The sequence below is a fragment of the Leptopilina heterotoma genome, unplaced genomic scaffold (assembly GCF_015476425.1).
Source record: "Leptopilina heterotoma isolate Lh14 unplaced genomic scaffold, ASM1547642v1 Lhet_123, whole genome shotgun sequence".
NCBI lineage: Eukaryota > Metazoa > Arthropoda > Insecta > Hymenoptera > Figitidae > Leptopilina > Leptopilina heterotoma.
In genome coordinates, this window is record NW_025110842.1 from 7,254 (window position 1) to 27,582 (window position 20,329).

The window sequence follows — 20,329 nt, forward strand, 5'->3', positions numbered from 1 at the left end:
CTACTAAGTTGTTTTCTATGTAGTTTTTTTTCCTACTGACCAGCAATTTCCTACATAATTTTCTACTACTAAACAGTAGTTTTTTATGTTGATTTCTATTACTAACTAGTAGTTTTCTACTACTTACTAGTTGTTTTCTACTATTAAGTAGTATTCTACTGCTGACTAGTTGTTTCCTACTACTAAGTAGTTTTCTATGTAATTTTCTACTATACTAACTAGTGGTTTTTTATGTAGTTTTCTACTACTAACTATTACTTTCCACCACTAACTAGTAGTTTTTTAATAAAAAATTTTCAAAATATACTATTTTTATTGGTAAACGAATGTACACTAGTTTTTAGTAGAAAATTACGAATTTGAATTTAGAGAGTAGGTACTAATTCAAAATTAGAGAGATTATTGACGAGTCATTTAAAGTTAATTATATAGACAGTTAAGAAAAATAACTTCTGCTGGTTACGACTGGTAATAATAAGTGCGTGGCTAATCTGATTTATGTAATATTATTTATTGTTTTCTAATGAGTCGAAAATTTAGGTAGCTATTGTTCTGGCACCTTTTCCCCCCTCCCGCCCGAATATAACAGGTAGCTCTTTCGGTCTCGTTTACCTGCACATGGGTTTCACAGGGCGGGGATGATTGGGGTGGGAGTGACAGAGAGGTGTCGGTGGTTCGGGTTAGTCTGGAGAGTTCTCCTCGGGTTTAGTTTGCTCGCGGCATTGACATCGCGTGTTTCTCCTATTCACTATATTGTCGTCCTTTTTTTACCCCCCTCCATCTATTTCAAACCACGAGGTTTTTCCAAATTTTTCGCATTTCTCTCCTTTTCGTAAATTTCAAAATTTTTAATTTAGAAAAAAAAGAAAAATTCGTTTCTTTTAATTTTCAATTTTTTTTTTGTTATTATACCTTGTTCGTAATTTTTTTTAAAGAATGTGAAAATTTCGTTTCTTTTGAAAAACAAGAATGTCTGAGAAAAGTGATAAAAAAAAAGTTCAATTGGAAATTTTGCATATTTTTTGTTTGAATAAAGAAAAATAAAAAAAAAAGTGTTTCGTGATGATTGGATCGTCAAACAGTGTGTCACAATCGTTTTTAAAGAGTAATTTAATTATTAATTTGTATGTTAATTATGTAAGAAATTTGGTAGCAGTGCGTTAAAAAGTGTTTTTTCGAAAGTGCGAGTGTTTTAAAAATAAATGAAAAAAAAAGTCATGGCCACCAGGACGAGAATTCTGGTTTTTTTGTTTCTTGTTATTTTTATGGAAAATGCCATCGCTTCCCGGGGAGTACGATTAAAACATGGTGAGTTTTTTTTATCATTTACAAAAAAAAAACAGTTTTTGAATATTCTAAAAATTAAGAATTTTAATATTTATTATACAGGCCTCGGTTATTATTAAATTTTTTTTCATTTTCAAAAATTGTTTTCAAATATTTAAAAAAAAGTTTTTGAATATTTTTACTAAAAAAAAGTTTTTTTTATACTAAAAACAATTCATTTTTACTGAAAAAATAGTTTTTTATACTAAAGACAATTAATGTTTACTAAAAAAACTAGTTTTTTTTACTGAAAAAGTTGTTAACTAGAAAAAATAGTTTTCACTAAAAAAATTAGTTTTTACTAAAATAAACTGTTTATTACTTAAAGAAACTAATTTTTACTTAAAAAAAATACTTTTTTAACTAAAAAATCTAGGTGTTTACTAAAAAGAACTAGTTATTCACAAAAAAATAGTTTTTACTAAAAAAAACTAGTTGTTTATTTAAAAAAATAGGAACACTAAAAAAACTAGTTGTTTATTAAAAAGAACTAGTTTTTTTACTAAAAAAATCTAGTTGTTTACTGAAAAACTAGTTGTTTACTAAAAAGAACTAGTTTTTTTTTATTAAAACACTACTTTTTATCTAAAAAAAACTAGTTGTTTATAAAAAGTAGTTTTTATTTTAAAAAAACTAATTTTTTATTAAAAAATATTTTTTAACTAAAAAGTACTAGTTGTTTACTAAAAAAACAATTTTTTTATTAAAAACAAATAGTTGTTTACTAAAAAGAAAAATTTTTCCTTTACTGAAGAGTACTAGTATTTTTTATAAAAAAAAAACTAGTTTATTTTATTTTACCTCAAGAGTTGTGTACACTTTTCCAAAAGAATTATTATCGATTTTTATCTATATGTTATTTGAAACGAATAAGTCAAATTGAAAAATGTTTTCCTTTTATTTTAATTTTTTTTTATCCTTTTTTCAAAAAAAAAAAAAAAAAGGAGAAAAATGTGAATAATATTTTGATGGATTAGAAGAAATTCTTTTCGTGGATAATTTTAACCGTGTCTCGACTACTATAAGCTCTGTTAGTTGTAAGAGAGGAGAACGATCGAAGGATCGATAACGAAAATCGCGCCATAATTAGAGGGTGCTCAGCCTCAAGCTCAACGTCCGATCTTCTCCTTTTGCCTCTCGAGTATTATTATAAGCGCGGAGAAAGTCAAAGAGAAAGAGAGACAGAGAGAGAGAGACTAAATGCAATAAAAATAAAGGAAATTAAAGAATTTTTTGCTTGGAAATAAAGGAGAAGGGGTAAAACCAAGGGGGGGGAAGGGGCGGTAAGAGTTAAAATTTAGCGGCTTGCAAATTTTCTAACTAAACGTCAATAGGCGAGTGTAGAAAGTCGAAGAATGTCACATACGCTACTACTACGACCTAGTATTTGCTTCTACTAACTAGTAGTTTTTTCTACTAATTACTAATTGTTTTCTACTATTAAGTTTACTTTCTACTATTAAGTAGTTTTCTACTAATAACTAATAGGTTTTTTACTATTAACTATTACTATTAACTAGTATTTTTACTACTATCTAGTGTTTCTACTACTTACTAGTATTTTTCTACTACTTACTACTTGTTTTCTACTACTTACTACATGTTTTCTACTAATAACTAGTAGTTTTCTACTAATAACTATTAATATTAACTAGTATTTTTTTACTACTAACTAGTATTTTTACTACTTGTTTTCTACTAGTAACTATTGATATTAACTAGTATTTTTACTACAAACTAGAATGTTACTACTAACCAGTATTTTTTACTACTTACTAGTAGTTTTTCTACTACTTACTATTTGTTTTCTACTATTAAGTAGTTTTCTATTAATAACTAGTAGTTTTCTACTAACAAGTAGTAGTTTTTTTTATTAATAACCAGTAGTCTTCTACTATCAACTATTACTATTAACTAGTATTTTTACTACTAACTAGTATTTTTTACTACTAACTAGTATTTTTACTACTAACTAGTATTTTTTTACTACTAACTAGTATTTTTACTACTAACTAGTATTTTTACTACTAACTAGTATTTTACTATTAACTAGTATTTTACTACTAACTAGTATTTTTTACTACTAACTAGTATTTTTTACTACTAACTAGTATTTTTTACTACTAACTAGTATTTTTACTACTATTAACTATTACTAGTAATTATTATTTTCACTACTAACTAGTATTTTACTACTAATTAGTAGTTTTTCTACCACCAACTAGCACCCTTAAGAAACCTTTCGTTAAAAAATAATAATAAATAATTTTTAAAAAGTATCCCTAATGAATCTATCTATATAGTTAATTTTTAATAAGTATCCCTAAGGAATCTTTCTCTAACTATAATTAGAGTGAGAGAGAAAGAAATCGAAGAAGAAAGAAATAGAGATTGAATAAAGAGAAAAATAGGGAAAATGAGAGCGAGAGAGTACACACACAAAACTACCGGCATTTAAACAAGAGTAACATGACGATACAGCACACGAACCCGAGAATGAGATTATTTTGAGACCGCGCGGTTTACAGTTGACTCTTCCATCAACTACTTACTATATACGCTTGGTATGTATGTCTCTCTCTCTATATATATAGTCTCTTGAAAAAAACCACCTACCCCTTATTTTTATAATATCTACCTACTTGAACCCCCCGCAGATTTTTCCGGCCCCCCATATACACACAGAGTGCGCGTTAAAAAATGTCATAGAAAAAAAAAGAATCCAGTGTTCGCAATTTATCTTAGTTTCATTATTTACGCACCTGCTATTTCGCGCCAAGCAGCCAAGGAGGCGTAACGAATCGAGGGACAATTTTCTCCTTCGCAGGTAGAATTTTCAAAATAACCTGTGTTTTGATGTTTTCATCTCTTTAAAGATTCTTACAATATGACAGGTACATGATGTATATTATTATGAATTGAAAACTATGGATGTCTTTTAAATTGACAACCTTCATTTATAAAAAAAATTGAAAACTATAGACGTCTTTTAAATTGACAACCATTCATTTATAAAAAAAAAAAAAAAAAAAAAAAAAAAAAATATATATATATATATAATCTAAACGGTTTTAGTCAAAAGTGAACTCAGATTCTAAAATATTATATAGCATTAACTATTAATTAAGTGCAATAATAGTTAATTCGTAATTAATGAAGTAAAAAAGTGAAAATTACATAATTATATATGTTTGATATGTTTTGAATGTAGAATTGTGTATTTATAACCTAAATTTTTTGTCCCTTCCGCAAGAAAGGGATTTCCGCCCTGAAAATATATACATACACGTGCAGTAAAGGAGTTCAGATCGCTAAATATAAAACGCAGTTGGAACAAGTCTCTCGGTGTCAACTGCCTTCGATATTCTAGACTAGACTCAGACGCTTATGTTTCATTACACACTCATAATCATTGAAAGCTTACCCTAATTTTTACATCTGGACCACCCAAACGTGATGAAATTTATATTCAATAAAGAAAGGAGAATACGTTCAATATTGTAGTTATATGTATAAACTATAGCTGTCGTACCCGTCTTCGATGGGTTTTAGTTTCTACCAATATACATTTAACAATATGTTTCTACCAATCTGAAAAATCAGAAAATAGCTGGGAATTTAGTTTAACTGGAAAATTAATAATTAGTTACCATTAGCTATTTCGGTAGTAATGGCTATTACTACCGAATTAGTATTTTAATTATTATTTTAATAATCTCCACCCTTTGGTAAAAAATCAAAAATATTTAAAAATTCGAAAAACCGAATTTCTTAAAATTCAACATTTTTTCTTCTTTTTTATGGCATTCAGCTTCAATATTTTTGTGCTTTTCAAAAATACTTTAATGATTTAATAATCTCCACCCTTTTTTAAAAAATCTAAAATTATCAAAATTTATCAAAAATTCGAAAATCGAATTTTTTTAAAATTCAACATTTTTTCTTCTTTTTTATGGCATTTAGCTTTATTATTTTTGTGCTATTGGAAAATACTTTACTTACTTGAAAATCTCCACCCTTTGGTAAAAATCCAAAAATTATCGAAAATATTCAAAAATTCGGAAAAACCGAATTTCTTAAAATTCGACATTTTTTCTTCTTTTTTGCTGCATTTAGCTTCAATATTTTTGTGCTTTTCAAAAATACTTTAATGATTTAATAATCTCCACCCTTTTTTAAAAAATCTAAAATTATCAAAATTTATCAAAAATTCAAAAAACCGAATTTTTTAAAATTCAACATTTTTTCTTCTTTTTTGTGGCATTCAGCTTTATTATTTTTGTGCTTTTAGAGAATACTTTACTTACTTGAAAATCTCCACCCTTTGGTAAAAATCCAAAAATTATCGAAAATATTCAAAAATTCGATAAACCGAATTTCTTAAAATTCAACATTTTTTCTTCTCTTTTATGGCATTTAGCTTCATTATTTTTGTCTAATGTAGCAAATTTCTTACTTTAGATACTGATCTTTAAATAAAAAAGTTTAATAACTTTTCCTGAAAAGCATTGCTTAAAGATTAAAAATCACTATTTTTTTAAAAAAAAAAGTTGATCTAAAAAAACGAAACAAAATTTCAAAATACTTCTTTTTTAAAAATTTTATTGTAGAAATGCGTTGTATTTAACTGAAAAAGTTAGCTAAGGATAGTTTTGCATTCATTTTACAAAAAAAATAAATTTGCATTTTTTTGATTTTTCGAATTTTTTGGAAAAATGTCATAACTTTCGTTCAAGTTAATATTTTTTAATCGGATAAGGCCATGATTTTAAGTTACGACGTTAATACCTAATAGACTGGCAAATTTCACTTTAATTGGTTAAACCGTTTTCAAGTGATGCGCGAACAAAATTTTTCATACAGACAGACATTTTTTTTTTTACATTTTTCGAATTCTAATGTCTCAAAACGAAAAAATATATAAAAATTTTCCAAGCTTGGAGCAATGTACAGACAGAAGTCTGATTTTATTAATATAGATATTTTATAATAATATTATACCTCCTTAGGGGTAATTTTTAATAAATGTCCATAGAGAGGGGGGAGAAAAAGAGGTAAAAATAGAGAAAAAGATTTGAGTTAGAAAGAGAGGGGGGGGGGGGGAAGGTAAAAAGAGAAAGAAGTAAATTGACTAAAAATACCCACAGTCAGTGTATGGTAAAAATAACAATAATTAATAAAACTTTGAGGGAGGATAGAAAAAAAAATTTTTTTTTTTCGACGGTTTCCATGCGATGAATGTGCATACCAAAGAGAGAGAGAGTGGGAGGGGGGGGAGATGGTAAAAGGTTGCATCACCTTGAACCGTCCGTGACCTTCGAAGCCCTAGTGCACCGACCGACTCGCCATCAATGAAATTGACTCGGTGCGTATCAAAAACGCTTCTTCAGCCACCTATTCAACTTCAACTATTATCTCGCGCGAGTAAACCGCAACATGACCTTAACTTGTGCATTTTACGAGTTCCATTTCTGTCGCGGCTATTTTAGTTTTAGTTTTCACAGACAATTTTCTCCCTACTGCTTTTATTCTCCTTTTGTATAATAACTTTCGTCGCCTGCGAAAAATTAAAAAAATTACTTTATTATCTTGTTTTTTTTTCTTTGTTAAAAATTATAACTACGGAAATTGAGAAAATTCCAGCTACTACTAGTAGTAATACTACTGCAAATTTCAAATTTTACTAGTATTTTTTAAAATTTATTATAACTAATATTTTACTGCCTTTAAGATTAATTTTAGTTAAAGTACTTGTAAATTTTTAAGCTAGCAGTAGTGTCACCACTAGTAATAGTATTTTATTACTACTACTAGTATAGTACTACCACTACTGCTAATAGTAGCACTATCACTACTAATAGTTCGAATAGTTACTACTATCACTACTAATAGTACTAATAGTTACTACTATCACTATTAATAGTACTAATAGTTACTACTATCACTATTAATAGTACTAATAGTTACTACTATCACTATTAATAGTACTAATAGTTACTACTATCACTATTAATAGTACTAATAGTTACTACTATCACTATTAATAGTACTAATAGTTACTACTATCACTATTAATAGTACTAATAGTTACTACTACCACTACTAGTAGTACTATCATTACTGCTAATAGCACTACTATCACTGCTAATAGTAATAATATCACCACTAATAGTAGTATAGTGCTACCATTACTGCTAATAGCACTACTATCACTACTAATAGTACTAGTAGTGCTACCACTAATAGTAGTATAGTGCTACCATTACTGCTAATAGTAATACTATTACTACTAATAGTACTAGTAGTGCTACCACTACTAATAGTAATACTATCACTACTAATAGTACTAGTAGTGCTGCAACTACTAATAGTAATACTATCACTAATAACAGTACTAATAGTACTAGTAGCACTAGCAGTACTACCACTACTAGTAGTACTACTGTTACTGCTAAATGAAAAAATAACTAGAAATTTTTTACAAAAGTTAACTTTAAAGATAGTAAAAGTTACTTCTTTTTAAATTTGGGTTAAAAAATACTATTGAGCGGAATGCGGAAGATTTTTATCTTGGCGAAAAATTTTTTTTTTTGTTTTTTCTACATTTTTTCACTATTTTTCCTCATCAATTTGCAAGGAGTAACACAAGAGATGGGTTTCTATATATTTAGAAAAATGAATATTTCACACATTTTGTATTTTCTTTTTTATAAACATACAAGAGTCTGTAATTTTTTTTAAAAACAGAGGCGCACGCAATGGCACGTCTTACGCAAAACCCTTCCATGTAACGTATTCTTAATAGCATTTGACTTGACACGTAACTATCTTCTTCGAATATTATACACACTTTAATTTATATATTTTTTTCATATATTCCCCTCGCATTTAATTTATATAATTTTCAAGGTTTAAACATTTTAATGAATTTTTATTTATTGATAATAATTTTCGTTTAATTCGTCAAGTATACCTCCGTTTTTAAATATATAGTGTTAGCACCTTTTATATTCCTTAGGGGTATACTTTTTAAAAATTATAACTAAAGAAAGATTCCTTAGGGGTACTTTTTAAAAATAATCTATAGAGACAAGTTCCCCTTAGAGATATACTTTTTAAAAATTAGCTACATTTAGCAGACTTTGCACTCGATAATTAATTTTAAAGCGAAGAATTTTATTAAAATTTTGAAATAATTCAATTTTTTCGACTAATTTTATGCAAATTCTAATTTAAATAATTGAATTTAGAAGAAATTTTTATTTTTCATGAAAAGAATTTAATTCTTACGAAGATTTTTACAATTTTTTTAAATAATTGAATTCTGTTTGGAAATTTTATGAAAGTAGTAAATATTGAAAATCATTCAATTGCGAAAAGTTTTTAAAAATAATTAAATTTTACAAAGAATTGTATTAAAATTTTTGAGAATAATTGAATGTCTGTGTGGTATTTTTTTAAATTTTTTTTGAAAATAATTAAATTCCTAAAAAGCATTTTATTATTTATGAAAATAATTCAATTCTTGCGAACGATTTTATTTAGATTTTTTAAAATAAATTGAATTTCCAAGAAGAAATTTATTACTTTTGAAAATAATTGAATTCTTATCATAAATATTGTTATTTTTGAAAATAATTGAATTTTGCAAAGAATTTTATTAAAATCCGTGAAAATAATTGAATTTTCGGGAATAATTTTGTTAATTATCTTTAATAATTGAATTCTTTCGAAGAATTCGTTATGTGAATAATTGAATTGTTGGGAAGAATTTAATTAAAATCTAAAAGAATAATTTAATTATTTCAATAAAAATTTAAATAAAATTGTATTTAAAATAATTTATTTATTTCCAACAATTTTGTTAAAATATTTAAAAATAATTGAATTCCTGTGAAAAATTCTATTATCTTTGTCAATAATTGAATTCTTCCAAAGAATTTTAAAAAAAAATTTTTTGAAATAATTGATTTTTTCGAGGAATTGAAATTAAATTTTTAAAAATACTTACAGTTTTCGAGCAATTTCTGTGAAATTGTATTAAAAATAATTGAAATTCTGCGATGAATTTTATTATTTATGAAAATAATTGAATAGTTGGAAAGAATTTTACTAAAATTTTTGAAAAGAATTGAATTTTGGAAAAGAATTTTATTATTTATAAAAATAATTGAATTATTGCGAAAAATTTTGTTAAAATTTTTGAAAAGAATTGAATTTTGGAAAAGAATTTTATTATTTATAAAAATAATTGAATTATTGCGAAAAATTTTATTAAAATGTTTGAAAAGAATTGAATTTTGAAAAAGAATTTTATTATTTATAAAAATAATTGAATTATTCCAAAAAATTTTATTAAAATGTTTAAAAATAATTGAATTTCAGTGAAAAAAATTTGTTATTTTTGAAAATAATTGAATTCTTCATAAGAATTTTTTATAAACATTGTTTTAAATAATTAATTTTTTTTTCGAAATAATATAATAAATATCATGAAAATTTTCTTTTAAATAATTGAATTCATCTGGAAAATTTTATTTCTGAAAATAATTGAATTTTTCGATTTAATTAATTTAAAATAGTATTAAAAATAATTGAAATTCTTCGATGAGTTTTATTATTTATAAAAATAATTGAATTCTTGCTTAGAATTTTATTAAAAATTTTTTTTAAAAAATTGAATTTCCATGAAAAAAGTTATTATATTAGTGAAAGTAATTGAATTATTGTGATTGTATAAAAATTTTGTTAAATAATTGATTTTTTCGAAAATGCTATTCTAAATTAATTGAATTCCAGTGGAAATTTTATTATTTATGAAAATAATTTATTTTTTTGGAATTTTTTTTAAATATTTTATTATTTATGAAAGTAATTGAATTTTTCATGAATTTTATTAATTTTCTTTTAAATAATTGAATTCTTTTGCGAAATTTGATGAAAATACTTGAAATTGAAAATAGAATTTTGAATATTTTTTGAAAATAATTGAATCGTTTTAAAGAATTTGAGAGACTAATTTTTGAGAAGTTTTTTGATTTCTAGTATTAGTATGAATTTAAAGTAAATTTTCGAAAAAAACATATAAATAGTAGGTTTTAGTAGCTGAAATCTAAAAAAAGTGCCCAAATAGTAACAAATAGTAAAAAAAAAATTGGTAAATAGTAGGTTTTAGTAGATGAGTCCAAAGCCTGCATATATAGTGAATAGTGATACAATGACATTACTGTCGAGTCGATTAACAATTGAACATCACGAGAAGAATGAGAGAGTTTCACGATTCGATCTCTTTTTCTCTCTCTCTTTCTCTCTCTCTCGTGAGTGCAAATGAGCGATAGTCCACTTGTTCTCGTGGTAACTTGTTTACGAGGCAATTAACAAGCTGCTTGCTTAACGAGCGAATTTTAACACCGCGAATTAAATCCCCCCCCTCTTTTTAACCTTCCTCTCCCCCCACCCTTCTCACTCTAAGAAGAAGGTTCGAATTTTTTTTTCTTCTCATTTTCGATTCGAATCCCAAACGATTATTCGATATCGATAAAAGGGTCATTTGCCTAGCAAATGAGCCTCTTAGGATTGCATCTTTTTTTCTTCTTTTTTAAAACGCGATGGCCAAAGGGCGCCTATAGACTTACAATGCAAATTTGTCGCGGAACGATTACAACAAAGGATTTTCGATTTTAATTAACCGATTCATTAAAACTACATTTTTTGGACCCTATTTTTTTTAATTTTGGGTCCACTTTTTTTAAAACTATGACTTTTTTTAAAAACTAAATTTGAAACTGCGGTAACCATCATAGTTAACTTTTTAAAATTTTATGCTAAAACTGGCACCAAGTTATTAATTACCAAAAATGTGGGTCAAATCAAAAATTTATTCAAATTTTTTATATCAATTTGATCCCCTTTAGTATCAATTATATGCTATTTAGTCTCAATTCGATCCCCTTTAGTATCAATTTGATCCTGTTTAGTATTAATTTGATCCCCTTTAGTATCAATTTGATCCCCTTTAGTATTAATTTGACACTTTTTAGTATCAATTTCATTCCCTTTAATATCAATTCGATCCTCTTTAATATCAATTTGATCCCCTTTATTATTAATTTGACACTTTTTAGTATCAATTTGATCCCCTTTAATATCAATTCGATCCTCTTTAGTATCAATTAGACACTTTTTAGTATCAAAAAAGTGGCTTTTATTCATTCCCTTTAGTATCGATTCGATCATCTTTAGTATCAATTTGATCCCCTTTAGTATTAATTTGACACTTTTTAGTATCAATTTGATCCCCTTTAATATCAATTTGATCCTCTTTGGTATAAATTTGACACTTTTTAGTATCAACTTGGTCCCGTTTAGTATCGATTCCATCATCTTTAGTTTCAATTTAATCCCCTTTAGTATCAATTAGACACTTTTTAGAAAACTGTAAGATCTTAAAATTTTTGTTTCCCTTTGTTTTTCGCTTATTCTTTTCCGTTAATTAAAGCACTTAATTTTTATTTTCGCATCTCGATTGGAATGCTTTCATAAGGTGAGTCTTCGTCGTAGTCGGTGAAATGCGGAATTTTTATTTTTATTTGTTTTTTCCTTTTCTTTTTCTTTTTCGTGAAAAGCGAAAGCATTTCGAGCGCAGCGACACTCTTAAAATAATTTAACGTTATTTTTACATTCGATTTGTAACGACTTGGAAGTTAAGCTTGTGCAAATATTATACTGTGTCGTGTGCACTCTTTCGAGACGTGTCCCAGGGTTCAATAAAAAAAAAAAAAAAAAAAAAAAAAAAAAAAAAAAAAAAAAAAAGTCGGACTCTTTTTGTCCTATTGGCCACTACGTACCATATATTCTATATTTCTTCTTCTTCTTCTTCTTCTTTTATATATAAACACACGACGACGATCACAAACGTAATTTTTTGCTCTTCTCATCACTTATTTTCGGCCGGAAATCCCTGGCCATCTGCTTTTCAACATTTCGAATTAAATATCATTTCTATGACAGTTTTATTATTAAATAGACGCCACTTATGATTCGACTCCAAATGCACTTTTCTTTTTATTTCATTTATATATAAATAAATCGGACAGAAAAAATTGTCCTTTTTTTCATTTTAAAAAAAATTCGAGAATTTAAATTCAATTTATTAAATTAAAAAAAAAAAAAAAAAAAAAAAAAAAATTTAAATTTAAAATTAAAACTTGAAAAAAATATTATAAAATATATAATATACAATTATATAAATAAATATAATTAAATTTAAAAAAAAATTTTTTTTTAATTTGAGAGGTGAGCCCCGTGAAGGAACTCGAGGGGTGGGGGATAAAGAAACAAAAATCGAGGGGTGGGGGTAGAAAAATACTCGAGGAAATAAATAAAAATTAGATTCGAAAGATAGTAAGTAATAATACGAAAAGTTTTTTTCAAGGTATAGAAAAAATGAAAATTTGATCGAGCTAGTTGGGAGTGTTTAGCGGGGGCACTTGATATTTATGATCGGCGCAAACGAGCAAAGAGAAATACATACTATATACATACAGTGTAATGAAAAGATATTACCCGGTAGTATATTTTACGTTAACTATCGTGATACACTGAGATGACTCGAGTCTAAGATGAATTTATTTCCACTAAACGTCATAGGCATTACTTTGCAATATTTTTATATATTAATCCATTCTCGTATATACATGTATATATACAGTAAAGAGTTAACGTATTTCATAACTTCTCGTAATGACATTTTAATATCCCAATGGTATTTGTATATGTAATAAAAGTTATAAACTCTTATACTTATAGTTTTACTCTCTCAAATTATATATATGATCATATTTTTCTTCGTTTTTTTTTTTAAATAATAAATTAAACGGTTTTTTTATGGTTTTTTCATATTTTACAGTAAAATTGCGAGTAAAAAAGTTCAAATTAGCTCAGATTCTTGAAAAAAATATACACTTTGTTTTTTAAAATTAATTGAATGGAATAAGAATTCTTATGGGGGTACTTTTTTAAAATTAGCTTTTGGAAAACGTTCCTTAGGGATATTTTTTAAAATTTTAGCGAAAGAAAGATTCCTTAGGGGTACTTTTTAAAAATAAGCTTTAGAGAAAGGCAAACTTCGCACTCGATAATAAATTTTTAAAAAATAGCAAAGAGTAGTTTTCGAACTAAAAAAAGTATTAAAAAAGAAAAAAAAATATTTACTCAAAAATATTTACTTCTTTTTTATCCTACTATGTACTTTAAATTGAATTCCTGCGCAACGAATTTTTTATTCATCAAAGAATTTTAATATTTAAAAAAATAATTCAATTCTTGCAAAGAATTTAAAAATTTTCTTTAAATAATTAATTTCTTTTGACTAATTTTATGCAAATTCTAATTTAAATAATTGAATTCTTGAAAAATTTTTATTATTCACAAAAAGAATTAAATTCTTAAGAAGATTTTTACAACAAATTTTTTAAATAATTGAATTTTGTTTGAATATTTTATGAAAATGGGTAGATATTAAAAATCATTTAATTGCGAAAAGTTTTTAAAAATAATTAAACTTTACAAAGAATTCTATTAAAATTTTTGATAAAAATTAAATGTCTGTGGTATTTTATTAAATTTTGTTTTTTAAAATAATTGAATTTCTGAAAAGAATTTTATTATTTATAAAAAAAAATTGAATTTTTGCGAACGATTTTATTAGAATTTTGAAAAATAATTGAATTTCCAAGAAGAAATTTGTTACTTTTAAAAATAATTGAATTCTTGCGATGAATATTGTTATTTAAGAAAGTAATTGATTTTTGCAAAGAATTTTATTAAAATCCGTGAAAATAATTGAATTTTCGGGAATAATTTTGTTATTTATTTTTAATAATTGAATTCTTTCGAAGAATTATTTATGTGAATAATTGAATTCTTAAGAAGAATTTCATAAAAATCTAAAAAAATTATATTATATCAAAAAAATTCAATTAAATTTGTATTTAAAATAATTGATTTCTTTCGAACAATTTTATTAAAATATTTGAAAATAATTGAATCTCTATGAAAAATTCTAATATTTTTGTAAATAATTGGATTTATCTAAAGTATTTTATTACTTATGAAAATAATTGAATTACTGCGAAGAAATTTACAAAAAATTTATAAATAATTGAATTCCTGTAGAATTTTTATTATTTATGAAAATAATTCCTTTGGAATAGTTTTATTAAAATAATATTGGAAATTATTGAATTCAGGACAATTTTTGATAAATAGTAAAAATTTTTAACAAGAAGTTTATTAAAATTTTTGAAAATAATTGAATTTTGAAGAATAATTTTATTATCTATATTTGATAATTGAAATTTTGACGAGAATTTATAAAAATTGAAAATAATTGAATTTCCACAATCTTTTGTATGTTTTGAAAGTAATTAAATTTCTACGAAGAATTTTCATTACAATTTTTGAGAATTTTTAAAAATATTTTTGAATTTCTAAGAAAAAATGTATTACTTTTAAAAATAATTGAATTCTTGTTATGAATATTGTTATTTATGAAAATAATTGAAATTTCCAAAGAATTTTATTAAAGTGCCTTAAAATAATTGAATTTTTGGGATTAATTTTCGATATTTATAATATAGACATAATGGAATTCTTTCGAAGAATTGAAAATAATTGAATTCCTAGGAAAAATTCTAATATTTTTGTAAGTAATTAAATTTTTCCAAAGAATTTAAAAAAAAACATTTTTTTAAATATTTAATTTTTTCGAGGAATTGAAATTAAATTTTTAAAAATAATTACATTTTTCGAGCAATTCTTGTATAAATGTTTTAAAAAATGTTTTAAAAATAATTGAAATCTTTCGTTGAATTTCGTTAGAATTTTATCAGATTTTTTTTTTTAAATTGAATTTCCATAAAAAATTATATTATTAGTGAAAGTAATTGAATTATTGTGAAGAATTAAATAAAAATTTTGTTAAATAATTGATTTTTTTTGTGGAATTGAAATTAAATTTTTAAAAATAATTATATTTTTCGAGCAATACTTGTAAAATTGTATTAAAAATAATTGAATTTTATTATTTATGAAAATAATTGAATAGTTTCTAAGAATTTTATTAAAATTTTCAAAAATAATTGAATTCCTGAAAAGAATTTTATAATTTATGAAAATAATTGAATTATTGCGAAAAATTTTATTAAAATGTTTAAAAAGAAATAAATTTCAGTGAAAAAATTTTTTATTTCTGAAAATAATTAATTTCTTCATAAGAATTTGATAAACATTATTTTAAATAATTGAAGTTTTTCGAAATATAATAAATATTATAAAAATGTTATTTTAAATAATTGAATTTGTGTGAAAAACTTTATTTGTGAAAATAATTGAATTTTTCGACTAATTTAAAATAGTATTAAAAATAATTGAAATTCTGTGATGAGTTTTATTATTTATGAAAATAATTGAATTCTTGCTTAGAATTTTATCAGAATTTTTTTTTAAAAATTGAATTTTCATAAAAAATGATATTATTATAGTGAAAGTAATTTAATTATCTTAAAATTTAAAATTGTACCTGACCTCAAGAGCTTAAAATGAAAAATCCTAATTTATTCCAATTGAGGTTAGGAATTTTCTCCTTTAACCCAAATTTTGTTATAAATGCGCCTAAGAAGCGAAAGAAATGATTTATGAGAACCGACACAAAAAAAATCAAATTGCCTTTGTATTATAATCATCATTCTTCTCTGTCATATTTTTCAACCAAATGATATGCTATTTTAACCTTGATTCATAAACAAGGGGCATAATTATATCTTAGAAATTAGTAAGCCAACAAATTTTAAAATTTCTTAGAATTTTTCATTTTTTCCGCGCATTTCTATTCTTTATTTTGTATCTTCTTCTTCTTCTTAATTTCCAAGCTGTCTTCATGGCTTCATTTCTTATATTTACTTTACATTTTTATTCTCCATGCATTTCTTATTTAGTTAGCATTTTTATTCTTTATTTTTAATTTGTTTTGCAATTTTCTCCTTCATTTCTAATTTGTTTTACATTTTCATCCTTCACTTTTTATTTACTATTTACTTTTTAATTTTACATTTTCTCTTACTTTTTTTTTTTTTTTTTTTTTTTTTTTTTTTTTTTATCTTACTTTTTTTCTTTCTTTTTAAGGATTGTATAGGTATTTGTCTAAAATTGAATTTTAACTTTTAATTATTTGTTTTTAAAGATCGAAATGAAGAAAAGAAGCGCTGTGTAAATATAATAGTCAGTGAATAAATGTGAAAGAAGAAAAGGAAAGTTAATGCTCGCGAGCGGAACATGGAAGAAATCATGAACCACCCAAGTGTCATGGGGTACGTGCTGTGTGTGTGCAGTAAAGAGCACTGCAATTAACTCAAGATATCGCGGTAATAAAGCCCTTGACATATAACATCGTTTCAGTCTGCATTTCTACCTTTTCTAGGATTCATTTATGTTTTACAAGCAAAAAATCATGAGGAATTTCACGACCTCCCGCAGTCAATGCTCGCGCAGTGATATTAATTTTCTTCTAATTTCACTCTAACGGTTAATATTAATCCCCTTCACCCTCCACAATCTTAAACAAGTTCATTAAAGATGAGATGCCTTGAATCGGAATCAACGTCAGAATAATAATAAATAGAATGAAAATGAAAAAAAAAAAAAAAAAAAAAAAAAAAATGAAATGAAAGGAGAATGCATAGTGGGTATGGTTGGTGCTAAAAATTAGAACCGCATCTGGCGCATATTTCCTGTATATGACACGTCAAAATCTCTGTGGTCCTTTTTTTTGGGCACCCCCCCCCCCCTTTCCTTTTTCGTCATTCAAAGATAAATAAGATTCGAGTATCGCCCTTCATTCTTGGCGCACACCACCTTCCACTTCCGGCGTCGCATTCAATTTGTACTCTATACACACAATAAGCGGACAAATCGCGCGCGGGCTAAAAAACTCCCTGACGCAATATCCACACACGTGGTATACACACAATATAACCCGACATGCTTTCGCTTCTAATTTTAGCCTAATGGGGGGCGGACGAATTAAAAAAAGGTCGCAAGGAGTTAATGTTATTCGGATTTTTTAGTTGTTCTTCTTACCGTTTGTACAAATTTTAATTTTTACCTTTAGAGGAAATTTGCACTTTTTTTTTTTTTTTTTTTTAAATTTTAATTTTAGTCTTTTAGTACTTTTTCATTTAAAAAAAAATTAAGAAGTCAATTTGATAAAAAGATTTGTTAAAATAACAAATCAAAGGTTAATAAACAAAGGTTAATTTTAACCTTTAGAGGAAATTTGCACAATTTTTTTTTTTTTTTTTTTAAATTTTAGTCTTTTAGTACTTTTTTATTTAAAAAAAAAATTAAGAAGTCAATTTGATAAAAAGATTTGTTAAAATAACAAATCAAAGGTTAATAAACAAAGGTTAACTTTAACCTTTAGAGGAAATTTGACCACTTTTTTTTTTTTTTTTTTTTTTTTTTAAATTTTAATTTTAGTCTTTTAGTACTTTTTCATTTAAAAAAAAATTAAGAAGTCAATTTGATAAAAAGATTTGTTGAAATAAAAAATCAAAGGTTAATAAACAAAGGTTAATTTTAACCTTTAGAGGAAATTTGCACAATTTTTTTTTTTTTTTTTTTTTTTTTTTTTTTTTAATTTTAGTCTTTTAGTACTTTTTTATTTAAAAAAAAATTAAGAAGTCAATTTGATAAAAAGATTTGTTAAAATAACAAATCAAAGGTTAATAAACAAAGGTTAACTTTAACCTTTAGAGGAAATTTGACCACTTTTTTTTTTTTTTTTTTTTTTTTTTAAATTTTAATTTTAGTCTTTTAGTACTTTTTCATTTAAAAAAAAATTAAGAAGTCAATTTGATAAAAAGATTTGTTAAAATAACAAATCAAAGGTTAATAAACAAAGGTTAATTTTAACCTTTAGAGGAAATTTGCACAATTTTTTTTTTTTTTTTTTTAAATTTTAATTTTAGTCTTTTAGTACTTTTTTATTTAAAAAAAAATTAAGAAGTCAATTTGATAAAAAGATTTGTTAAAATAAATGCTGAGCACTATGGTGACAACTATCCTTACCTCAAAAGATTAAACCCACTTGAGAATCTATGAGAGTTAGAATAAAAAATAAGTGTTATTTTAATATTTTTTCGGAAATCTTTAGAACTCGAACCTCAGTGATATAGTAAATTTAAAAATACGGACCAAAAATGAAAAATTACGGACCATTTACGGACCAATGACAAAAATATAACCACTCCGAGTGAAATAAAAGAGAAAATTTTACTTAAAAAACTAGAAATTAAAGTTTTCCATAAATAAAACATGAAGAAATCGATAACTCCGAGTCTTTGACTCGGAATCATTGATTTCTTCATGTTTTATAATAATTAATGACCGAGAGATAAAATCATTATCAATTCAATTATTATTAATTTCAAGAATTTCAAGAAATTTAACTAAAATAATTATTCTTTAAATAAACTATTTAAATGCAAAAATGCAAATAATTAATTTATTGAATAATTGAATGTTTCTTAAAATTCAATTCGCATAAAGAATTATGCCAACAAATTTTTAAATAATTGAATTCTATCGACGAATTTTAATTAAGTTTTTAACACAATAATTACATTTTTCGAGAAAATTCGATTAAAATTGGATTAAAAATAATTGAAATTGAAAATAATTGAAAATAATTGAAATTGAAAATAATTGAAAATAATTAAAATTGAAAATAATTGAAATTGAAAATAATTGAAAATAATTGAAAATAATTGAAAATAATTGAAAATAATTGAAAATAATTGAAATTGAAAATAATTGAAAATAATTAAAATTGAAAATAATTGAAATTGAAAATAATTGAAATTGAAAATAATTGAAAATAATTGAAATTGAAAATAATTGAAAATAATTAAAATTGAAATAAATTATATTTATTTCTTAAAATAATTGAATCCCTAGGAAGAGTTTTATTAATTTTTAAATAATATTAGAAATTCAATTATTTTCGATAAGAGAAAATTCGATAGAAATTGTATTAAAAATAATTGAAATTGATAATAATTGAAAATAATTGAAATTGAAAATAATTAAAATTGAAAATAATTGAAAATAATTGAAATTGAAAATAATTGAAAATAATTGAAATTGAAAATAATTGAAAATAATTGAAATTGAAAATAATTGAAAATAATTGAAAATAATTGAAATTGAAAATAATTGAAGATAATTGAAATTGAAATAAATTTTATTTATTTCAGAAAATAATTGAATCCCTAGGAAGAGTTTTATTAATTTTTGAATAATATTAGAAATTCAATTATTTTCGATATTTAGTATTTTCATAAAATTTCGCAAAAGAATTCAATTATTTAGAAAAATAATTGATAAAATTCATCTAAAATTCAATTATTATTTTCATAAATAATAGAATTCCCACAGGAATTCAATTATTTTTAAAGGTAATAAATTTCTTCCTGGAAATTCAATTATTTAAAAATTCTAATGAAATCGTTTGCAAGAATTCAATTATTTTCATAAATAATATAAAACTTATCGAATAATTTCAATTATTTTTTAATACAATTTTCAATTATTTAATCGAAAAATTCAATTATTTTCACAAATAAAGTTTTTCACATGAATTCAATTATTTAGAATAAAAATTTTCATAATATTTATTATATTTAAAAAATATTAATTATTTAAAACAATGTTTATAAAATTCTTATGAAGAATTCAATTATTTTCAAAAATAATAAAATTTTTCACCTAAAATTCAATTATTTTTAAAATTTTTAATATAATTTTTCGCAATAATTCAATTATATTCGTAAATTATAAAATTCATGTTGCAGGTATTCAATTATTTTTGAAAATTTAAATAAAATTCCTAGCAACTATTCAATTATTTTCAAAAATAATAAAATTCATCTCAGGATTTCAATAA

The 20,329-nt window shown here is 24.0% G+C and overlaps 1 protein-coding gene across 1 annotated transcript in view; it reads left to right on the plus strand.

Annotated features, from left to right (window-relative positions):
* Positions 1-761: 761 nt before the first annotated feature.
* Positions 762-20,329, plus strand: part of LOC122512137 (laminin subunit alpha-1) — a 157,517-nt gene continuing 137,949 nt past the window's right edge. Inside the window, exon 1 of the mRNA XM_043627816.1 lies at positions 762-1,308. Within this exon, the coding sequence (XP_043483751.1) occupies positions 1,203-1,308 (106 nt within the window). The 5' untranslated portion in view covers positions 762-1,202. The remainder of the gene's footprint in view (positions 1,309-20,329) is intronic.